The sequence below is a fragment of the Carcharodon carcharias genome, chromosome 4 (assembly GCF_017639515.1).
Source record: "Carcharodon carcharias isolate sCarCar2 chromosome 4, sCarCar2.pri, whole genome shotgun sequence".
NCBI lineage: Eukaryota > Metazoa > Chordata > Chondrichthyes > Lamniformes > Lamnidae > Carcharodon > Carcharodon carcharias.
Window position 1 is genome coordinate 111499321 of NC_054470.1, and position 21322 is coordinate 111520642.

Genomic DNA, 21322 nt, shown 5'->3' on the forward strand with positions numbered 1-21322 from the left:
GTCTGTGTTTGTTTAAAGTTGGCTTAGCTCCTCTTCACAAGTCTACAGATTGAAAGTCAGTGTCAAACAATCTTCCAACATGTGTATCAAAATAAGCTTGCTGTAAGGATCTGAACTGCAGTTTCTTTTTTAATATAAGCTACCAATGTACAGCAACCGTATTTTAAGACAGACAACCACAAACCGAGATAAAATGCATCGTGCATCTGTCACAAGTAGCTCTTTCACATTATAATGGTATTCCACAAGGACCCGCAAATTTTAAACAAGTAGTAAAGAAAGTTGAAAGATGACTACATTGTGTACAGCATTAATGAGAAAATCAGTCTCTATACAGAATCAGTCTCTATACAGAACCTCAGAATGAAGCAAGGCTGCCAACATACACCATGGAAAAATTCTGCTCTTACCCTAGCTTGGCAAGATAGGGCATGACTCCACTCTCTTTTAAATAGTAGGTAACTACACCACTTCCTGGAGATAAGCTGGTTTTGATGTAGGGTTTAACACTGAGACCAGCTTCTACTGCTTTCTTTGCCAACAACCCTGCAAAGTACAGAAGAAAAAGATATTAAATATGTTTCCTGAATGAAGCTCCGTGATAGCAAAGTACAAAGCAATGAGTGGTTTCTCAATATTCCTTATTCTAGCCATCTCCTCAAATGGAGGCCTTTCTTCTATTACCAGAGATATTCCAAGATTATGAGCGGTTTTGACGGACCAAATAGCAATGATAAACAGTGGGTCAGGAATCAGAGGTCACAGATTTAAATTAATTGGCAATAGAAGATATGGGGAAATGAGATCCTCCACCCCACAAATACACACAGCATTAAGGCCAGAAACGTGGTGGACTCAGATTTCATGGGAATTTTTATGAGACAATTGGACATGCAGTTGAGGAGGGTTAATTTGTGGGGTTATGGGAAAAAAGATGCTGTCGGATTAAATTGGACAGCTCTGTCAAAAAGCAGGCGCTGGCACGACTGACTGAATGGCCTCCTCTGTGCTGCAAGGATCCATGATTTATACATGTGTATAATACATGAAGGAACGTTCACCTCACTTATTGAAAAATATTGCCCACCATCAAATGAAAAGCAATGAAAATGGTGCAGAGCAGCTTTGCCAACTGAAGAAACCTGGGAGGCTTATTAAGACAAATAACTGGCACTTAACCTACCAATTTTTAATAGGTCTATAAAGGACAGCGAGAAAAATCAATTTTATTTTATTGCTGAAATACCACTGCACTTATCAAGGAGCTATAAGCAAAGCAAATGCTTTAGCAAAGCACAACTTAAGATTCTGATCAAGCACATCCACAAGTGGGAAGACTTTATGATGAAACAATTAAGATATATATAGCAAACACAATATCTAAAAGATGCATCAGTTCTATAAACAAAACATGAATTATTCCTTCTATATAACAAGTTACAAAACACCTCCAACACACGATACACGGGGAGCTTTGCAGCAGGTTTCTGGCACAGCAGTATGGAACAGACAATTGTAGCTCAGAAAAACATCAATGTATACCTAGTATTCCTGAATCAACATGTGACTTTGTTTTTAAAAACTGGAACAATAGTTGGTCCAGAATGGGTTTCAGTGCTTTTTAGTTTTCAGAACTGCAAAGCCTTTCCACTGGTATGCCTGATAATAGTAGCAAGTCATCAAAATAGAGCACAAACATGTCGATCATCTTGCAATAGCGCAGAGAGGAAACTACGGAGATGTTACAGAGAAGCAATTATCGTTTACACGTGTATCCAAGTCACCATGAACATGCTACAGCAGTTTACCTAAGCTTATATAGCTCAGTGTGTGTGTGTCTGTAGATAATATCAATGCTTTTTCACTCACAATGAATTAAAATCAACCCATCAAATAAACATTTATATTACAGTTCAACAATTGCAGAACATAACCATTGCTCCAATTATTTTGCACAACAGAACTGGTAATGGTTCTGCTCTTGCCATTTACAGCTCCTCCAAACCCATCTTTTGTTTCTTTACTTGCTCCATCATTAACCCTTCTGCATTGCACCATCACCCTTTTGTAATTTAATCACTACAATCTTCCAAACTATCGTAGACCTTTCATCTTTCCTTCCCACACTCTCCTTTCTTCCCTGCCTCTGTATTTACTAAAAATGTTTTGCTTCTGTAACATTTACCAGTTTTGATAAAAGGTCATTGATGTGAAACATTAACACTCTTTCCACAGATGCTGCCTGACCTGGTGAGTATTTTTAGCATTTCCAGCATCTGCAGTATTTTACTTGGCTTAATATTACAGGCTAACTAAAATAAGTTAACAGGGATAGAACAAAGGCAATTTGAACCCTTGGAGCTCAGTACATCCACACAAACGAGGGTGGGGCAAGCAGCATGGTCCAAGATCTCTACCAGCCCACCTGTGGGTGCTGATCTGATTTCCTGTACCTTACTATGAGAAACTGCCTCCGGTGCGTTCAGGTCTTCCCAATATCCAAAATTGGTGATTTGGCTTGTGAAGAATGATAGGCGCAAACTGGCATTCTACCACTGTGCGACACACTTATCCCAACAAACATGTTAAGATTGAAAATGCACATAAAATAGAAGTGGTCAGGCCCTAGCAAAATAAGTTACCTCCATTTGCAAGCCTGACCAGAATTCATTCAAGGTTGTATCACTGAAATTCCCTGACCAGTATCACTTGAATGGACTGAAGGGGGAGGTACACACACGCGCACACACACATGCACACACCCATTCTGGCTTGGAATCAAGAACTTACAAGCACCCATCAGCCTCCAAACTTCTCTCAACAACAGAAAGCGAGCTCTAATTGATCTCAGATTGTCCTATTTCGAGCATGTTAGATTTTCTGTCACCTTGAAGCAATTGTGCATATGTATAATACAATCATGACACAATCAACGCGCCGTTATAAAATGACATATCATCTAAGTTACCCTAAACAGTGGCACAGAAATCCTACCAAAATTTTCACCATCAAAATTCAACAAGAAAATCCAAATTTCAGACATATATAGGTAGGCAGGGCAGTTAGGGATGGGCAATAAATGCTGGCCCAGCCAGCGAAGCCCACAGCCCGTGAATGAATGAAAGAAAGGTAGCTGAGGGCAACAGTAAGTAACATACCTGCTCCTAACATTACAGATGGATTGCTGGTGTTTGTACAGCTGGTGATGGCAGCAATTACCACTGAACCATGGCACAGCTCATAATCCTGTTCACTGTATTTAAACTTCACTTTGTCATCTTGGCGAACTGGCGGAATCTGAAATCCTTTAAATCCTTGCTAAAAAGTGGCAAAATGAGACAGAGAGAGAGAGAGAGAGAGAAACATCTTCAGACAATGGAAATTTGCTTTCAATATATAATCCTTCATCTTTGATCATCTGACATTCACCACAACTCCACTGGTTAAACTTCAAAGAAAAAAGGTGAGCTCAGAGAGAGCATTTGCAATGTGAAGCAGTTTTATGTCCCTCCTCTTTAGTCTGAAACTGGTATAAAAGGAACTGATGAAGACCTTTCTTAGATGTAGCCTTCATTCCTTTCACTGTTTTGATCCTCCACTCTGGTTCCTCCCATTCTACAAAGAGGCATTCCATTGACTCTCCTGAAAGTCTGATAGATTGCCATCCAGGTACTAACGTGCACCTACCACAACCAACAAAATTTAGCATGGACCCCGCATAAATATTAAAACAAGGAACAACATTTCTTTTAGGAGGGGGGGCGATGGGGTTTAACTAACAAATAGTGGTAGGAATTTTAACAATTATGTTCCAAGCGGTATGCAAAAGTTTCACAGGAATTAGCAGTTCATTCCTTTCTTATGAACAGCCACATAAATTCAATAACTATTCAGAATTCGAAACAGAGAAGACTGAAATTTCTCTATCATGTAGCCATATAAATCTACTTGTGCTTCCATCTTAAATAGGGCTTTCCTGCAAAAGTAAAACTACAGCGCATACAAGTCTGCAAGGCAATAACCGAGAGGAAGTCTGTTCGGCCCATGTTAAATCATCCCATCCAGAGATTCTAAAATGTCATACCTTCCCCCTCGTCCCCCATTATAGCACCAATTGTTTTATAAAATATTCCAGGGCATGGCCTCCACCAACTAGAAATTTATTCCACACATTAATCACTCTGGTTTAAGATGAATATGTTTATATTAATCCCAAAATTAATATTGCCCAGTTTGAACTTGGGTCTCCAGTTCTGCTTCCATGGTTTAATATAAAGTAATATTCTGCATTTACTTATTTCATACCCATACCAATCTTATCTACTGAAGATCACCTGTCAGATGCTTCCTCTCTAAATTTCAAAATCTCAAGCTCCTCCAGCTTTTGACATAACTCCGATCTCTGATACGGGATCTGCCAGGTGGCCCTACCTGGCACTAGCTCAAGCGTTTAAATGTTTCGTGTTTCTCGACAGCTAATCTGGGTGCAGCATTCAAGATATGGTCTGAACAAAGCATTATTAACAAAAACAGAATTACCTGGAAAAACTCAGCAGGTCTGGCAGCATCGGCGGAGAAGAAGAGTTGACGTTTCGAGTCCTCATGACCCTTCGACAGAACTTGAGTTCGAGTCCAAGAAAGAGTTGAAATATAAGCTGGTTTAAGGTGTGTGTGTGGGGGGCGGAGAGATAGAGATACAGAGAGGTGGAGGTGGGGGTGTGGTTGTAGGGACAAACAAGCAGTGATAGAAGCAGATCATCAAAAGATGTCAACGACAATAGTACAATAGAACACATAGGTGTTAAAGTTAAAGTTGGTGATATTATCTAAACTCCCTCCCCCCATCCCCACCCCCTTTCTGTTTCCCCCTTCCTTTTTTTTTCCAATAAATTATAAAGATTTTCCTTTTCCCACCTATTTCCATTATAAAAAAAACCCCACTAGAGCTATACCTTGAGTGCCCTACCATCCATTCTTAATTAGCACATTCGTTTAGATAATATCACCAACTTTAACTTTAACACCTATGTGTTCTATTGTACTATTGTCGTTGACATCTTTTGATGATCTGCTTCTATCACTGCTTGTTTGTCCCTACAACCACACCAACCCCCTCCACCTCTCTGTCTCTCTATCTCTCCGCCCCCCACACACACACCTTAAACCAGCTTATATTTCAGCTCTTTCCTGGACTCGAACTCAAGTTCTGTCGAAGGGTCATGAGGACTCGAAACGTCAACTCTTTTCTTCTCCGCCGGTGCTGCCAGACCTGCTGAGTTTTTCCAGGTAATTCTGTTTTTGTTTTGGATTTCCAGCATCCGCAGTTTTTTTGTTTTTATTTAAGCATTATTAAAGTTTGATATTACTTCCTTTCACTTGTATTGGGGGAGATGGTGGCGTAGTGGTAAAGTCACTGGACTAGTTATCCAGAGGCCAAGATTAATGTTTGGGACACATGTTCAAATCCCACCATGGCAGCTGGTGGAATTTAAATTCAATTAATTAGTACATCTGGAATTGAAAGTAGTCTCAGTAATAGTGACCATGAAACTACTATTGAATGTTGTAAAAATCCATCTGGTTCACTAATGTCCTCTAGGGAAGGTGATCTGACGTCCTTACCTGATCTGGCCTACATATGACTCCAGATCCACAGCAATGTCGTTCACTTTTAACGAATGGCCTAGCAAGTCACTCAGTTGTACCAACGAAGTCCAAATCCCATGAATGAAATGAATATTAAAAGAATTCTGTTGTTCTAACTATATGGTTGAATATGCTATTAGCTTTGTCAATTGTTGTTTTGCATTCGTTGGCTATATTTAAAGAAAGAAAGACATGCAATTCTGCAATTCCATAGCATCTTTCAAGACTTCAAGATGTCCCAAAGCACTTTACAGCCAATTAAATACTTGGTGTAATCTATGAAAATCCGTGGATAACTTGGACACCGTACAGTCTGACAAACAGCGATGAGATAATGACTTGATAATCTCTTGGGGATAAATACTGGAGTACACTAACGAGAGTGTCCTGTGGCTCAGTGGGTCACACTCTTGTCTAAGTCAGGTTCAAGTCCTACTCCAGAGTCTTGAGCACAAAATCCAGACTGTCATTCAGTGCGATACTAAGGGAGGGCTACACTGTTGTCTTTTGGATGAAATATTAAACCGAAGTCTCGTCTTCCCCCCTCCAGTTGACATAAAAGATCCCATGCCACTATTTCAAAGTTTAGCACTGGATCTACTATATCTGCCAAGTCTCTTTCAGCTTCATCCTCAGTTATTTCAATAACAGTCATAAAATACACATGCACTCCGATTAAGTTTCTGTGAAGTGTCTTGGGCTATTTTTCTGTGTTAAGGTGCTATATAAATGCAAGTCATCTACTTTATCCTCCTTTGGCAGATGGAACTTTGCAAAAATGTTTAGCAAAGACAAACACATCATTCCTCTCATTTTCATATCCTATTGATTCAGAAATACTTCGCCTGATTCCACTGGCCCATTTAGTTTGATAGCATCTGCTTGTCTAACCACCTTGCCTAGGGTTTCTGAAGCTAGGGTGTTTGTGTATTAGAAGCAGCCACAGCCCCAGCACAGAGTCCCAAGGAACCCAACTCAATATTCTTCACCCTGATATAACTCCTCAAACAAGCACTCATTGCTTTCCCACCTTGCAGCCAGTTCATGCTCAACATAAAACGTTTGCCCTTTTGCATTTCCAGTGGTAGACGGCATATGTGAAGCTCACCTTTGCACTCAAACAGCTTTCAAAATCTTGCTTCATATTGGACACAGCCACTTTGTCCTGAGGTCGCTTGGGGCCGCTGCAGCATGATACCACAGTGTTGAGATCTAGTTCCACAATCTAGGCACAACAAATGATTTCACAGTTTGGGAAAACACAAGAACATAATAATAGCTACATCCGAAGTATATGCACAGAATACATTACAACAGTCTACATAATATGCAGATATTCTCTGCTCTTTTAAGCAACATGGAAGGTTAATTAAATGAATCTATTTACTTCTCAATATATGTGTGTTGGGTACATACAGACATTTAGCAAAGTCAACGTATTTCATCTGGGCAAAGGAGTGTTTTCTATAGAACATTTATTTGCATGACAGATAAAGCACATTTAGCTGGTCAATAAAGAGAATTATCTTATAACTTGCTGGTCAACCTTTAGAGTGTTGCTTTACTGTGCATTCTTTGCATTGTTAGAGCCAATGTTGCTGGGGAAAAGAACATTTTCTATTTTATGTCAAAACATCCAAAGCTCTCACAGGGTCCAATTAAAAAAACACACCCAATTGTCCTAAAATAGAGCTTTCCCCAAAGATTGTGTTGCAAGGTATTGAACTGATACCAGTAAAGTCTATAGTCTATGCCATTAGCTGATCACACTATCCTGATCACCATCTTCCTTGCCCTTGCTATTGACGTGGGCTAGAAGGGAGGGGGATTAGGCACATCTATAGCATCCTGCCCCTGACAAGTTTGTTAATTCTGTCTAGACTTGCATATAAGGAATACCACTTATGCCAGCACTGCCATGGAACTGTTCGTCAGCATGAGTCACTGCTCTGTGGAGCAGCAGACTGTTTCCAGTAGATAAGACATTCACTCCTCCACCCTCATCCTTACAGTTTCTTCACTGACTGTGAAACACTTTGAGACATCCTGAGGTTATGAAAAGTTCTTCCTTTTCCTTCTCTCATCACTCCAAACCAGTAACTTCACTCCAAACCAGTAACTTAACTCCAAAGCCTGCATCACCTCAAATCCCATCTCTGTTCCCCTGCACAACCCCAAACCAATTCAGACGCCACTTCGAATTACTTGGAAATGCTGTAACCATTGACTCAAAGACTTAGGACTACAATCCCATATTAAAAGAAAGGTATACGGTTTAGCATTACAAGGTCTCTCAGCACCCTGAGATTTTACCTGAACATACAGGTATCATCTTACCTGAGTAAACTCTGGATCCTGAGATGGGTCACTGAAATCTCTGTACATTCCAACAGCTTTGAGATATCTCTCAATGTAGCTCAGCTTATTTTCCTCTCGGCCTTAAACAAGGAACAGCAAGAGCACAGTAAATGACTGTTGTTTTCTTGAAACAGAGAATATCTTCCAAAGATTAAAATAAATGTTGGTATCAAAACACAAGAGGTGACCATGGCTTTGATAAGCAAACAATTCTGCAACAGAAATCTACCTATTGTTATAGACTAACTATATGAAGACAAACAGTAAAATACTCCCATTATAGTTGGTATGTCTGTGGTTAAGTACCTTCACTAATACATAGTCATTTAAGGTTTTCCCACGGTCATCTACATTTTTGAATGCTTTTTCTTTTAAAATGGGATTGCAGCTTACTCCACTGCCCCACATTCAGGCTACATTGAGCCACAAAGTTTTCTTGTGGTTCGGAGGATTTCCAGCCAACCTGTTCCCAAGCCTCGATTCTTCAACCAACTACCTAGGAATGCGAACATGCAGCAACACACTGATCCCATCACGTTTTCGGGGCAGCCACGTTCAGATCATAGTGTTCTCCACATTGCACTAATCTATTTTGGGAGGAGTTGTATTTTTTACATTAATTGCACTTTCGTGAAAACTTTGAGAGTCATGTCATGCTTGTGAGTGCAGCCATTAATTTGCACATTAATGAAGATTTATCTGGAAGCAGAGGTGAGGCCAGACCATCACTAATTCCCAGGAAATGTAACCAGTGAGGAATTAGTGCAGTAAGAAATACAAATGCCACTAGAGTTTTTGTGGCCTTATGCGTCAACTAGTTGGGCCTCAAGGTCCCGATGGATTGTGGACTGTAGTTTGAGTTCTCTTGATTTATAAAGTTCTGTTCTGGAGCACTTTTTAAAAACAAAAAGCATCGATTGCGAGAAGAATGAATGTTCATTTTTATAGTGCTTTTCACAATCTCTGGACGTGCTGAAACACTTTGCAGGCAACTAAGTGCTTTTGAGGTATGGTCACCATTTGTAATGTAAGGAAACACAGCAGCCTATTTGTGTACAGGAAGCTCCCACAAACCACAGTGAGAGAAATGGAAAAATAATCTGTTTTGGTAATGTTGTTAGAGGGATAAATATTGCCCCAGGGCACCAGACAGATACCTCCCGTGCATGTAATCTGAAATAAATTGTTTTAGATGCTGGTTACTGAAGAGTAAAACACCTTGTTATGGTAGAGATCTGGTGCAACAATGGGTTGATTTAGAAGATATGGACTTAACTTTCCTGCGCACAAGAATTCCGGCCTTTCCTTCAATTCCCAACTCCCGGTAGGGAAAGCAGACACAATAGTAACTTTCAAAAAAGGAATGGAATAAATGCTTGAAGGGGAGAAAATTTACAGGTGCTGTGGGGAAAAGATTGGGCCTATGTGGCTGTCTGGACAGCTCTTTCAAAGAGCCAGTACAGGGACAATGGGCTCAATGGCCTCTCTCTGTAGATTCTATGGATTGGTACACATCAGTACTTCAGCAGCAGAGATACTTTCTCTATTAAAGTAAGGCTGATAAATAGGTAGAGACATATCCAGATTACTGCAACGTGCATTTTAAAATTAGTTTCCACATTCTTACCAGTTTGTTCCAGGTACATCATGCTTATTTTATCGACAGGAAAGAAAGCTGCTGTTGCCCCATACTCTGGACACATGTTGGAAATGGTTGCTCGATCAGCAATGGATAATTGCACCACACCAGGCCCAAAGAATTCAACAAATTTTCCCACAACTCCAACCTGGCGGAGATGCTTTAAAGAAAAAAAAAACTTGTTTCATTAAATAGGTTAATAAGCTTTGTTAGCCATAGTTTAGTTGTTCTCAAGTTGGTGCAAAGAATTAAGAATTTATGGAGGTTAAAAATAAATTATAACATTTACAATTAATTTTATAAAAATATGAGGTAAGTTAGTGGAATTCTAACATTAAGCTCGAACCACCTTATATACCAAAACAATAACTCAAGGATACTCAACAAATCTTCAAGGATACCCTGTACTTACTTTTGTGATTGTGAGGACTATGTCTGTTGATGTGACCAATGAGTCTGGGCTTCCTACCAACTTATAGCCAACTACTTCTGGGAGAACCATACTGATGGGCTGACCCAACATCACGGCCTCAGCCTCAATGCCACCTACACCTGTAAAGGAAACAGTATTCACACCATCAGTGATGTTTCAGAGGTCATGGGTTCAAGTCACATGCCAGAAAATTAAGCACTAAAATCTTGGTTGACATTCCCAGTACAGAACCAAGGGAGTGCTGCACTGTCAGAGGTGCTGTCTTTCGGATAAGAGATTAAACTGAGGCACCCTCTGCCAACTCAGGTGGACATCAAATAGCTCAAGGCCCTATTTTGAAGAAAAGCAGGGGAAATCACCCTCTTGGTCCTGCTCAACAGTTATCCCTCAACCAAAACCAATAAAAGAGTACTTTTCTTTCTAAGAACGAGTAGGGTTGCCCCATACTTAACCGAAGTTCCAGCTGCCATTACTATCACTGGAGCCACTGAAGAACACACATGCCCTGTCCAAGTAATTTCCAGCTCAGGGCTCTTTGGGGCTGATAATATGCTCTTGAAGCGAGGATCTTACCCAATAGTTAGGAGATTGTGGGTTCCAACCACATCCCCACCCCGAGACACACAGAAACGGGGCTGGTGCTATGTGCTCCCCTCCTCTATTTAGCTCTTTTATACCGTTTTATGTTACTGAACAATGTAGGCCTTCAAGATTAAGAGAAGCATAACTATCCAAACATCCAAGCATTGATGACAGCTGAGTTAAGTAAGCACAGCTGAGTTAAGTAAGACTACCTTCAGGATGTTTGGTGCAAAGCTTGTACAGCTATTTTACAGCTGGGTTTGACTGGTAAAACCAGAAAACAAGACAGTGGCATAGATCAGAGGGTAACAGTAACAATGCTGCAAAACAACAACGTCACTAATCACCAAGAGTAGATTTCTGGATGTCATGTCACATCATGTGTGTTCTGCCCAAAGACAGGTCTTTGGCTCACTGTCTGCTGATGCTTCATACCGAGCTGTTTCCTTTCCTTTTTTTTCCGACAGTGGTGGTTTGCCATTGCCTTCCACTCAGCTGCAGGGCGAGGAGACAGGTCCTAAGGTCTATCTCAGCCAGAACAGGAACCCACTTTAACCAGCCCCATTTTTGTGGGTGCACCTGTCAGAAATATTTCCAGAGTGCACTATAAAATTAGGCAGGTTAGACCAGAGCAGCCAACAGAACAAAGTGACTTAGAATGACAAGAAGTGAAAGTGGGCAGTCGGAAGTAGAACAGACCCTCAGGTCCCCAGTAGCTCCTGTTGGAAAAGTAATCACATGCAGCCATGGATTTCCATCTATTAAAATTAATGCACAGAAGATTTCGTGATGTGTCCCCAGCAGGCAAGGACTCTCCCAGCAAGTGGAAAATATATTTAATGGCCAAGTATGGATGAAAAGATTGGCCCAACACTTTATTCTGCAGGATGAGTGATAGTTTTACACACCTACAAAAACCAAAGCACGTACAAACCACCAACTCTTGAATGGCGGCTGCATTTGGATACCGAAGAACTGACTGAAGAACATGAGATTTTAATCAAGCAACACGTGCTGCTCCAGTGAAACTGAATACTTCACTGGCAATCAAGCACGAGGTACATTTTAAGCTGGTGTAAAACCCTTGCCATGACTTTTACATGCAGGTGTCATTGTCACAAGTTTTTGGTCTAATGCAGATATTCTCTTCAGCACAGTAGCCCCATAAGCAGTCTACGCCTCTTACATTCGGATGTGTACCTGTATCTGGTATTTACGTTTTTTAAAGCTTGTAACTTTACAACCTCGGAACAGACCATTTGGCCCAACCAGTCATTGCTGGTGTTTATGCACCATACGAACCTCTTCTAACATTATGTTATCTATGCCTCTCTCCCTCATGTATGTATCTAGCTTCCCCATAAATGCTATTCGCCTCAACAACTTGCATTTACATAGCAGCTTTAACATAGTAAACCCCATGGCTTCACAGAAGTGTCATCAAACAAAATTTGACACCAAACCACATAAAGAGGTACTCGGACACAGGAAAGAGGTAGGTTTTTAGGAACACCTTAAAGAAGAAGGAGTAAGAAATGGAGATGCAGAGAAGTTTAGGGAAGAAATTCCAGAGCTTAGGGGCTGAAGGCATGGCTGCCAATAATGGGGCAAAGGAAATCAGGAATAATCTGCGAATGTGACAATAGTACCCCACCCCTGTGATCTGAACCAGATGTCTCTCATACTTGCCCTTGTGTGCAATTCTTTTTCTCTCTAATCTTGCCTTAGTGAACAAAGGCCTGATGCACATTATCAAGGTACTTTATTTTACAGACAACAGTCGGATGAACAGTGTAAACAAACTTGACTTGCTTTACTCAAATTTCATTTTTTTCCTTGATAAATGTGAAAATGTTAATGAACCACACAGCCTGTTCCTTCAGTGGGCTGCTTATCTGATGTTCTCAGTCTTTCTGGATAGCTTCTCCCTTCAAGAACGGAATTGTAACTTTGCTTCCAGCTCCAGGTCTAAACCTCTCAGCCTCCCACTTAAAAGCTGCCAGCCTGCCGATGCATCCCCTTTCACCTACTCTTCATTCCCACACAAAGTTGCTGGCCCATCAATAAAAGTGGCCACCTCCCTAGTCCGAATATAACATCTCGGCAGACATCCCAATGAGGAGGTTACCCCAAAGCTTGAAAGCTCACTGAAACATCTAAGCAAACTCTAGCTCAAATACATTTGTCTGAACCCTAATCTAAATTTTCCAGCTCTCCTGTTCCATGAACTTAAACCTTGAGAGCTATATTTAACTTAATAGTAGCACTTTTAAGCAACTCCAAACACCCAAATCCTCCCATGAACGAAGTCATAAATCCTGAAACACGACAGGAGTACTTAACATTCACTGGGATTATTCTCTGTAAAACTACTAAAAGACATTTACTGTAAATGGTTTTGAGCTGTGACTGACGAATTTTGATTTAAAAAAAAATCTGAATATTGAAGGTATTTTAATGTTGAAAATTTAAAGCATACTTTTTATGCAATACTAAATCTGAACAGCTGTTAGACGAACGTAGGAAGTTAATCGCTTTCCTAGGAGGATAATAAAGTTAAATCCCAATAATAATCCTCAAATGAGGCAAACGTCCAGCCGGTTGCTTACCCCAGCCGAGCACGCCAAGGCCGTCAATCATTGTTGTGTGAGAATCCGTACCCACAAGACTGTCGGGGTAGTAGTATCCGTCCTGATCAAACACCACTCGTGCTAAATATTCCAAATTCACCTGGTGGATGATTCCTGAGCCAGGGGGAATAATCCTCATATTTCGAAAAGCTTTAGAGCCCCACTTTAGAGGAAAAACATGCAAAAAATCATTTTATATTTAACTCAACAACATGTTTGGAGCTAAATAATTGTTTACAATCCTCATCCCTTTAAATTCATTGCTGATAATAAGTTCTACCGTGGGGTACAGTATATGTTAATTTCAAATCACTGTTTACTAAAATATTGTTTTTGGTGATTTCCCTTCTGTAGTTATGATCTCCTGCTGGGGTGTCTGTCCAAGCAGCCTTCAATTATGAGCACCGACAGAGTTTAGGAAAGCTATTTGACTATGAAGGCATCACAGCTGCTCCCAACTCTTTTCTCGTTGACAACCACACACGCATTTCCAACGTAAGCTGCTGGATAGCAAGAGAAAGCAGGAATTGTGTCAGATTTTCTCCCCCATGCCTCCAGCAGAGAGGTAGCCCAAGGCAATTTTAGCCTCCTGAATATCAAACTGGCTGAGATTAGCCAAATTAAAAGACTGGGAACTGACTTTGGCACTTCCTGGCTTGTATAGTTCAGCTGCATGTTGCCAGTTAAGCCACTGAGTGAGCACGACAGTATATTGTAATACTATTTTATCAAATATCAGTATCGACTATCTGACCCAAGTGCTGGGAAGCAGGAAGGAAATTCTAGTGTTACTGGAGATTATCAATAATTTATAAGATGCTCTTTTCCCAAGCTTTAGCATTCTGATGTAAACACACGAGCAGAGTTCATGACATTTTCTGTTATCTATGCTTATTCTCCATCGTGGGTGGAACTGGAAGTGTTTCAGAATTCCAGTTCTCTTCCCTCCCTCCTTGAAAAATCTTTATATTTGAGTTCATAAGGTCAAGGCCATAATTCACTGTATCTTTCTTCCCCAGCACATGAAACAGTAAACATACAATTTATTGCAGAACAGTTGATGTAACCACAAACAAAATATGACACCTTCAAAAATTCAAATCTTTCTTTGTTTCTTTCAAATTCAATCTCTTGGTTTTTTTGCAAGCTGTCCGGCCTGGAGGGAAACAAAATCAGAACTAGATGAGGTCCAGCAACAAATCATTTGGCACACAAATTTAGGCTGAGTGCAGCACTCAAATATATATCTAATAACATGACCAAAAGTAGGAGGGAGGAAACATTTACTGCAATATTTTAAAGGTGTGCGAGAAATGGTCACCAATTATCACTGGCAGATTGCCTTTCATGTGACTTTATAGCACAAAAATGAAGATCAAAGATCGATCCTATCTAGAGCACTAACCCCAACTGCAGCACAATTTAAAACACTCAATCCTAAGAACCTCGATATATGTTTTATTGCTGGTTCAACAGCAACACAAAGAGAGAATGGTAACTCTTTCGAGTACAAACCCGTTTCCATCTGTTTCAGATGAAGTTACGTTGTTTCATAGTTTACCATTGTAAGATTTGAACTCTTGATAATCTTTTAAATGAACTCTTGATACAATCTGTCAATGACATTGCATCTCTTTCGAGTACAAACCCGTTCCCATCTGTTTCAGATGAAGTTACATTGTTTCCCATTGTGAGATTTGAACTCTTGATAATCTTTTAAATGAAAACTAAATCAACAAAATTGGGATAAATCAGGCACAGCCCCTAATTCAGGTCAGCTGTAAAACCAAGAACAAAGTTTAAAGGAAACTTACAAATTTTAAATCAAAATGTGATTAAAGGGGTCAACAAAACACCCCAGTCCCCGCGGTGCCCACCGAGCACAGAAGGCCTCGAGAGTGCCAGCAGACACCGCGTGCTCCTTCTCCAGGGACATCCGGCAGCGAACGTAGCCACAGAAGAGGGACAAACAATCGGGCGGGACTCCCCCGTCGATCGCCCGCTGCCTGGACCTGTTAATGGCCAACTTGGCCAGGCCCAGGAGCAGGTTCACGAGGAGGTCCTCCTCCTTCCCGACCCCCTTCCGCACTGGGTGCCCATAGATCAGGAGCGTGGGGCTGAAGTGCAAACAAAACATCATTAATAGGTTTTTCAAAAAAATCCACTTCCATCTGTTTCAGATGAAGTTATATTGTTTCATAGTTTTGCCATTGTGAGATTTGAACTCTTGATCTTAGGGTTACAAACCCAGTACCATAACCACTTGGCTATTTAGGCCAAGCAAAGAGAGAATGGTATTGTAGCATTCCAATTACTGAAAATTATTAAAGCTAATTTGTTGCACAATTCACACCATGATCCTCTAGCAACAATCTGCTAGGGTTTAAAAAAATTAGTTTAACCATACTCATTACCTCATTATTAAAATTATCAAGGTTAAAAGGGTTAAATTAGCAAGACAAGTTGCATAGATTAAGCCCGTATTCCTTGATTGAGGTTTAGGATGATTAAAGGATTTGGTAGGATTGATAGAGCATATAGAGAGAAACAATTTCCTCTGGTGGGGATAGTCCAGAACAAGAGACAGCATAACCTTAAAAACAGAGCCTGCCTGTTCACTGATAGGAGAAGCACTCCTTCGTACAAACGGTAGTAGAAATCTGGATCTCTCTCCTCAACAACCTTCTGAGGCTGGAGGCCAATTGAAAACTTCGAAACAGAGACTGGTAAGATTGTTAGATACGGGCAATACGGGTATTGGAACCGAGGCAGGTAGATAGAGTTAAGCTTCAAGATCGAAATCGTGATCCGATCAAATGGCAGAACGGGCTTGAGGAGCCGAATGGCCTTCTCTTCTTAAATGGTCAACTGAAGCTACAAAGTAGTAATGTGGTAGAAATGTGCATAGCTCACTAGAAAAACAAATGTGCTCTCAGTGGCTTAAAGTCAGAAAACAAATTCCATCAGGTACTAGATGTCTCTCCTGCAACTTACCTCTCCCCTTGAGTGGGAGTTAACCAGTGGGAAACACTAAAAAGCGAGATCCTAATTGTACAAAGTAGACATGTCCCCTACAAAAATAAGAATGGTATTGCCAAATGTAGACCCACCCTGGTTGTCTAGAGGAATACAAGGGAACAAACAGAAAAAGAAAGTGTACAATAGGCACAAAGAACTAAGCCCTGCAGATAGCCTAGACGAATATAGGAAGTGCAGGGATAAAGTAAAAAAGGAAATAAGGAAATCAAAGAGAGGGCATGAAAAAAGATTAACAAGTAAAGTTAAAGATAACCCAAAGATGTTTTACCCATACATTAATGCTCAAAGATTAGTTAATAAAAAATGGGACCTATTAGAAATGAAGATGGAAACTTGTGTATAGATGCAGAGGCTGTGGAAAGGGTTTTGAATTACTATTTTGTCTCAGTGTTTACAAAGGAAAGGGAGGATGTAGATATAGTAGTCCAGGAGGAACACTGTGAGATATTGGACGGGATAGTCATAAAGAGAGAGGGTCGAAATCCTTGAAAGTTGATAAGTCACCAGGGCCAGATGGATTGTTTCCGAGGCTGCTGAAGGAAATCAGGGAAGAGATAGCAGATGCTCTGAGGATGATTTTCCAATCTTCACTAGATACAGGGGAGGTAGCGGAGGACTGGAGAAATGCAAATGTACTTCCATTGTTTAAAAAGGGATCAAAGGAAATGCCAAACAATTATAGGCCAGTTAGTCTTACATCAGTGGTGTCATGTGGAAAGGCATGGACTAGTCAAGGATGGTCAGCATGGACTTGTTAAAGGAAGGTCTTGCCTCACAAATTTGATTGAAATCTTTGAGGAAGTGACAAGAAGGGTTGATGAAGGTAGGGCAGTGGATGTTGTGTATATGGATTTTAGCAAGGCATTTGACAAGGTCCCACATGGCAGATTGGTCAGGAAGGTAAAAGCCCATGGGATTCAGGGTAATGTGACAAACTGGATAAAAGGCTGGCTTTGTAACAGGAAACAAAGGGTAATGGTTGATGGATGCCCTTGCGAATGGAAAGTTGTCTCAAGTGGTGTTCCACGGCTCGGTGTTGGGACCCTTGCTGTTTGTGTTATATATTAACGATTTGGACGTGAACGTGAGGGGCACGATTCGGAAATTTGCAGATGACACAAAGATTGGCCGAGTAGTGGATATAGTAGAGGATAGCCATAATCTCCAAAATGATATAGATGGGTTGGTGGAGTGGGCGGTAAAGTGGCAAATGGATTTTAACATAGAGAAGTTACATTTAGGGAGGTCAAACAGTTACAGGGATTACACAATAAATGGGAATATACTAAGAGGGGTAGATGAAGTGAAAAATCTTGGCGTACAAGTACACAGGTCCCTGAAGGCAGCAGTTCAAGTAGACAAGGTTGTAAAGAAGGCATATGGAATGCTCTCCTTCATTGGCAGAGGTATAGAATAAAAAAGTGAGGATATAATGTTGGATTGTATAAAACACTGGTGAGGCCACAACTGGGGTATTGTGTGCAGTTCTGGTCACCGCATTACAGGAAGGACGTAATAGCTCTGGAGAGAGTGCAGAGGAGGTTTACAAGAATGTTGCCAGGGTTAGAAAAGTGTAGTTACGAGGAGAGGTTGGATAGGTTGGGGTTATTTTCCTTAGAAGAAAGAAGGCTGAGAGGTGACTTGATTGAGGTGTACAAAATCATGAGGGGAATAGATAATGTGGACAGGGTAAAATTGTTTCCCTTGGTGGAGAATTCTAGAGCCAGGGGACATAGATTCAAGATAAGTGGCAGAAGGTGTAGGGGGGACATGAGGAAGAACTTTTTTACGCAGAGGGTAGTGGGTGTCTGGAAGAGGCAGAAACTCTAAACTCTTTTTAAAAGTACCTGGATCTGCACCTTAAGTGCTGTAAGCTGCAGGGCTATGGGCTGGGTGCAGGAAGGTGGGATTAGAAAGGGCACCTCGGTGTCCTTGAGCCGGCATGGACAAGATGGGCCAAATGGCCTTCTTCTGTGCTGTAACATTTCTATAGTTCTATGGAATAGTGCAGGTGACTGGGATTGAGCGCTCCCAACATTAAATATCATTCACAAAATGACTTGACTTCCAGAGTTCCAATGGTTTTGGAAAACCAGATTTTTGTGAGCCTTGAAATATGTCGTCAGATTACATGCTCCCTCCTCTAGTCCTCCAAACACACCAAACCAGTTAGTAGGTCCATCAGCTTGTATACACAATGCTACCTCATGCAATGATGCAAACATACTAAGGTCAGAATTGTCCCAGATTTTCACAAAGTGTGGTAGCGGGCAAGAAAAAAGTCATTTCACCCACTGGCCGCAATGGTGGGTTATCATCCCATTCCTGCCTCATTAATTATGCAGTTTCAGGAAACATGCCTTCTCGCTGGCGAGCGGTCTCTGATTTGCCCACCAGGCTGTTACCTCGCCGCTTCCTCACACAGGGCACCATATTTAAACTGCAGCGCCACACGGGTTTCTCAATACTTGCAGCCCAGGGTGGCAGCGATGAAGACATGGCCCCAAAAGCCAAGAAGAGTGCATCCTGCCAAATCAGTGACACATCCCTAGGATGCATTCTGGACATCATGGAGGCCTGCTGCAATGTCCTCTATCCTTGCTCTGGCTGCAGAAGACCCATCAGCCTCACCACTTGGGCTTGGGAGGTGGTGGCAGTGTGGTCAGTGCCAACACTGCACACAAGAGGTTGGCGATCCAGTGCAGAAAACAAATGAATGATTGCATCTGTGCTGCCAAGGTAAAGCAACCATCTCATCACTCTAAACTCGCACGCTCAAGACCACCACACATTCACTGGTATCTCAGTCAATGCCAGCTCAAGAGGCACCACCACTCACTCTCCCACACACGCCCTCACATCTCCATCTGACCTCACCTTCTCTGGAGATAGCCTCCTCAACCCTCACCATCTTGAGGCCACTTGCACAGATCAACACATACCCTGCGATACCCCCCTTCCCCAGTACAGCCCTCGCCCTGCAGCCTCTTCCCTTGTCGGAGGCCACTTCTCCCCCTTCACCAAGCAAGCCCTAGCCCTGCAGCCGTTGAAAAGTCACCCCGCCTTACAGCTGGTCTGGTAGGTAGGGATCTGCCCGTGAGCCCCTTAAAAGTGATGTGGTGCAGCCTGCGAAGCCTGGCGCTAATGACAGCGAGTGCTGCCTGAAGCAAGATAGGCAAACAAACCTCGAAGACCCAAGCGAAGTGCAGGTCGCCAGGTGCACATCACTTACGTACTTTTGCGACACACGTCAGTGTGATTGCCCGGATGATCCAGTGTGGGGTGGAGGGGAATGATTCCAGCAGCAGGGCTCATGATTAGATGCAGATGTATAAAAATGACATTCCCAATGTGCAGCAGCAGGAAAGGTGGCCCGCCATTGAAGGGCAGAGTGGACTATCACAAACTGATTTCATAACGTCATGAAATCAATTTTTGGCCTTCCAGCCGTAGTGTCTGCTCACGCCTGCCATGACACCAGACACCAACAGGGGCGGAAAATTCCGCCCTAAGCAAATGGAACCAACTTTGCTTAAATCATAGGCCTGGTCCATTTCTAAACAGAGTCGATATGTGTTTTTTTATGGGTACAATTTAGTATGAGCAAGACCAAGTAGTAAAATAAAAATCAAGTTCTTTCCCCTCACCTGATATTTCCTGGACTCTTGCTGATCTGCCTCGGTCTCACTGTAAAACCTCTACCAGGAGTGGGAACTTTCATCTTTACTTGATCGATTGGGACTTATGGCATTGAACCCAAACTGCATGTGTACTGCCAGGGTGGTTCAGCTAACCTAGTGCCAGCTTTGGTAGTTTCTGTTCAAACATAATTTCTCTTCTGTCACACATAACAGTCTTTGATCCTTCCTAAAACATAGCATGTCAATATAAGCAGAAAAAGGCCTTTGTCCATAAGCCCATTTTGAGGTTTTTTATTAATATTTAACAGTTCATTTTAGCACATCAAAATCTAGGACTCAAAAGAGGCTGCATAATTTCCACATCACAAGAGTTGGTCCTTCAATAGGTACGCAAACCAGCAAGGAGCTTATTGTGCACAGGCTGCCTGAAACTACGTGCAAACACTAACGTATTTAAAATGTTGGAGTAAAAAAAAACTTTAATTTCAGAAAGAAGGCTACATAGGTTTATTTAAACAAGTTCTCTGATGTGATTGTAAATATAGATTAGCAGTATTCAATTTAGCCTATCAGCAGCATTCTGTAATTAATACACAATATCCTATTTTTCCACTTCCCCAAGGAGCCATTTGTACTTCAATACATCAAAGTGAGCCTATTATCTGAAAAAAACTAGTAAGTGCATAGATCAAGTCTATATTTAAAAAAGTAAAGCAAATCATGCAAATCCAAACTAAAACCGCTACAAATAGATTAATGGTTTTAGGAAACTAGCCACATTTATGTGAACACAAAACAGATGGCCTTTTTTGAAAATATAGGAAACAAACAGCATGGGCTAGAGGAGGGTGAGCACTCAATTAAGCTACAATAAAGAGGTAGTGCACTGGACTACGTTTAGAAAAGGGGTGCAAACTCTCTGGTGGCCGCCAGCACAGAATCCTCTAAGATCCACGCACAATTTAAGTAAAAGTGCCTCAAGAATCAAAAGACATTTCTTCCATGGGTTATATGTATGGCAAGTAATTTGCTGCTCCTCAGAAACACGCGCTTTCACTGCTTCTGGAACTTCTTATGCAAATCTGCAACACTCAGTCAGCATGTAGTGTTACACACAGTAAATATAAGTGTAATAATTGTTGCAAGCTGTAAGGCTATACAAAATTACTTGCCCTAAAAGTATTCAACAGTTGTTTCCTCCACTGATTCTTAGGAAGGACGCCTAGTTTTCATTTCAACGTAAAGTCAAATTCATGCGGGTATTTTATACGCAATCGAGTTTATATGCAATTGAGTTACAAAATAGTTATACAACTGTTTAAGTTTATTGCCAAGTAACTTGAAATACAACACT

The 21322-nt window shown here is 41.3% G+C and overlaps 1 protein-coding gene across 4 annotated transcripts in view; it reads right to left on the bottom strand.

The window, feature by feature from the left end:
* Window positions 1–21322, bottom strand: part of aco1 (aconitase 1, soluble) — a 56406-nt gene that overhangs the window by 19255 nt on the left and 15829 nt on the right. For all 4 annotated transcript variants that reach the window (XM_041186271.1, XM_041186272.1, XM_041186273.1 and 1 more), the window contains 8 exons: window positions 14375–14444; window positions 13268–13451; window positions 10056–10195; window positions 9632–9803; window positions 7984–8084; window positions 6755–6871; window positions 3159–3318; window positions 411–546 (listed from right to left, as the gene is read on the bottom strand). In XM_041186271.1, the coding sequence (XP_041042205.1) occupies window positions 411–546; window positions 3159–3318; window positions 6755–6871; window positions 7984–8084; window positions 9632–9803; window positions 10056–10195; window positions 13268–13451; window positions 14375–14444 (1080 nt within the window). The remainder of the gene's footprint in view (window positions 1–410; window positions 547–3158; window positions 3319–6754; window positions 6872–7983; window positions 8085–9631; window positions 9804–10055; window positions 10196–13267; window positions 13452–14374; window positions 14445–21322) is intronic.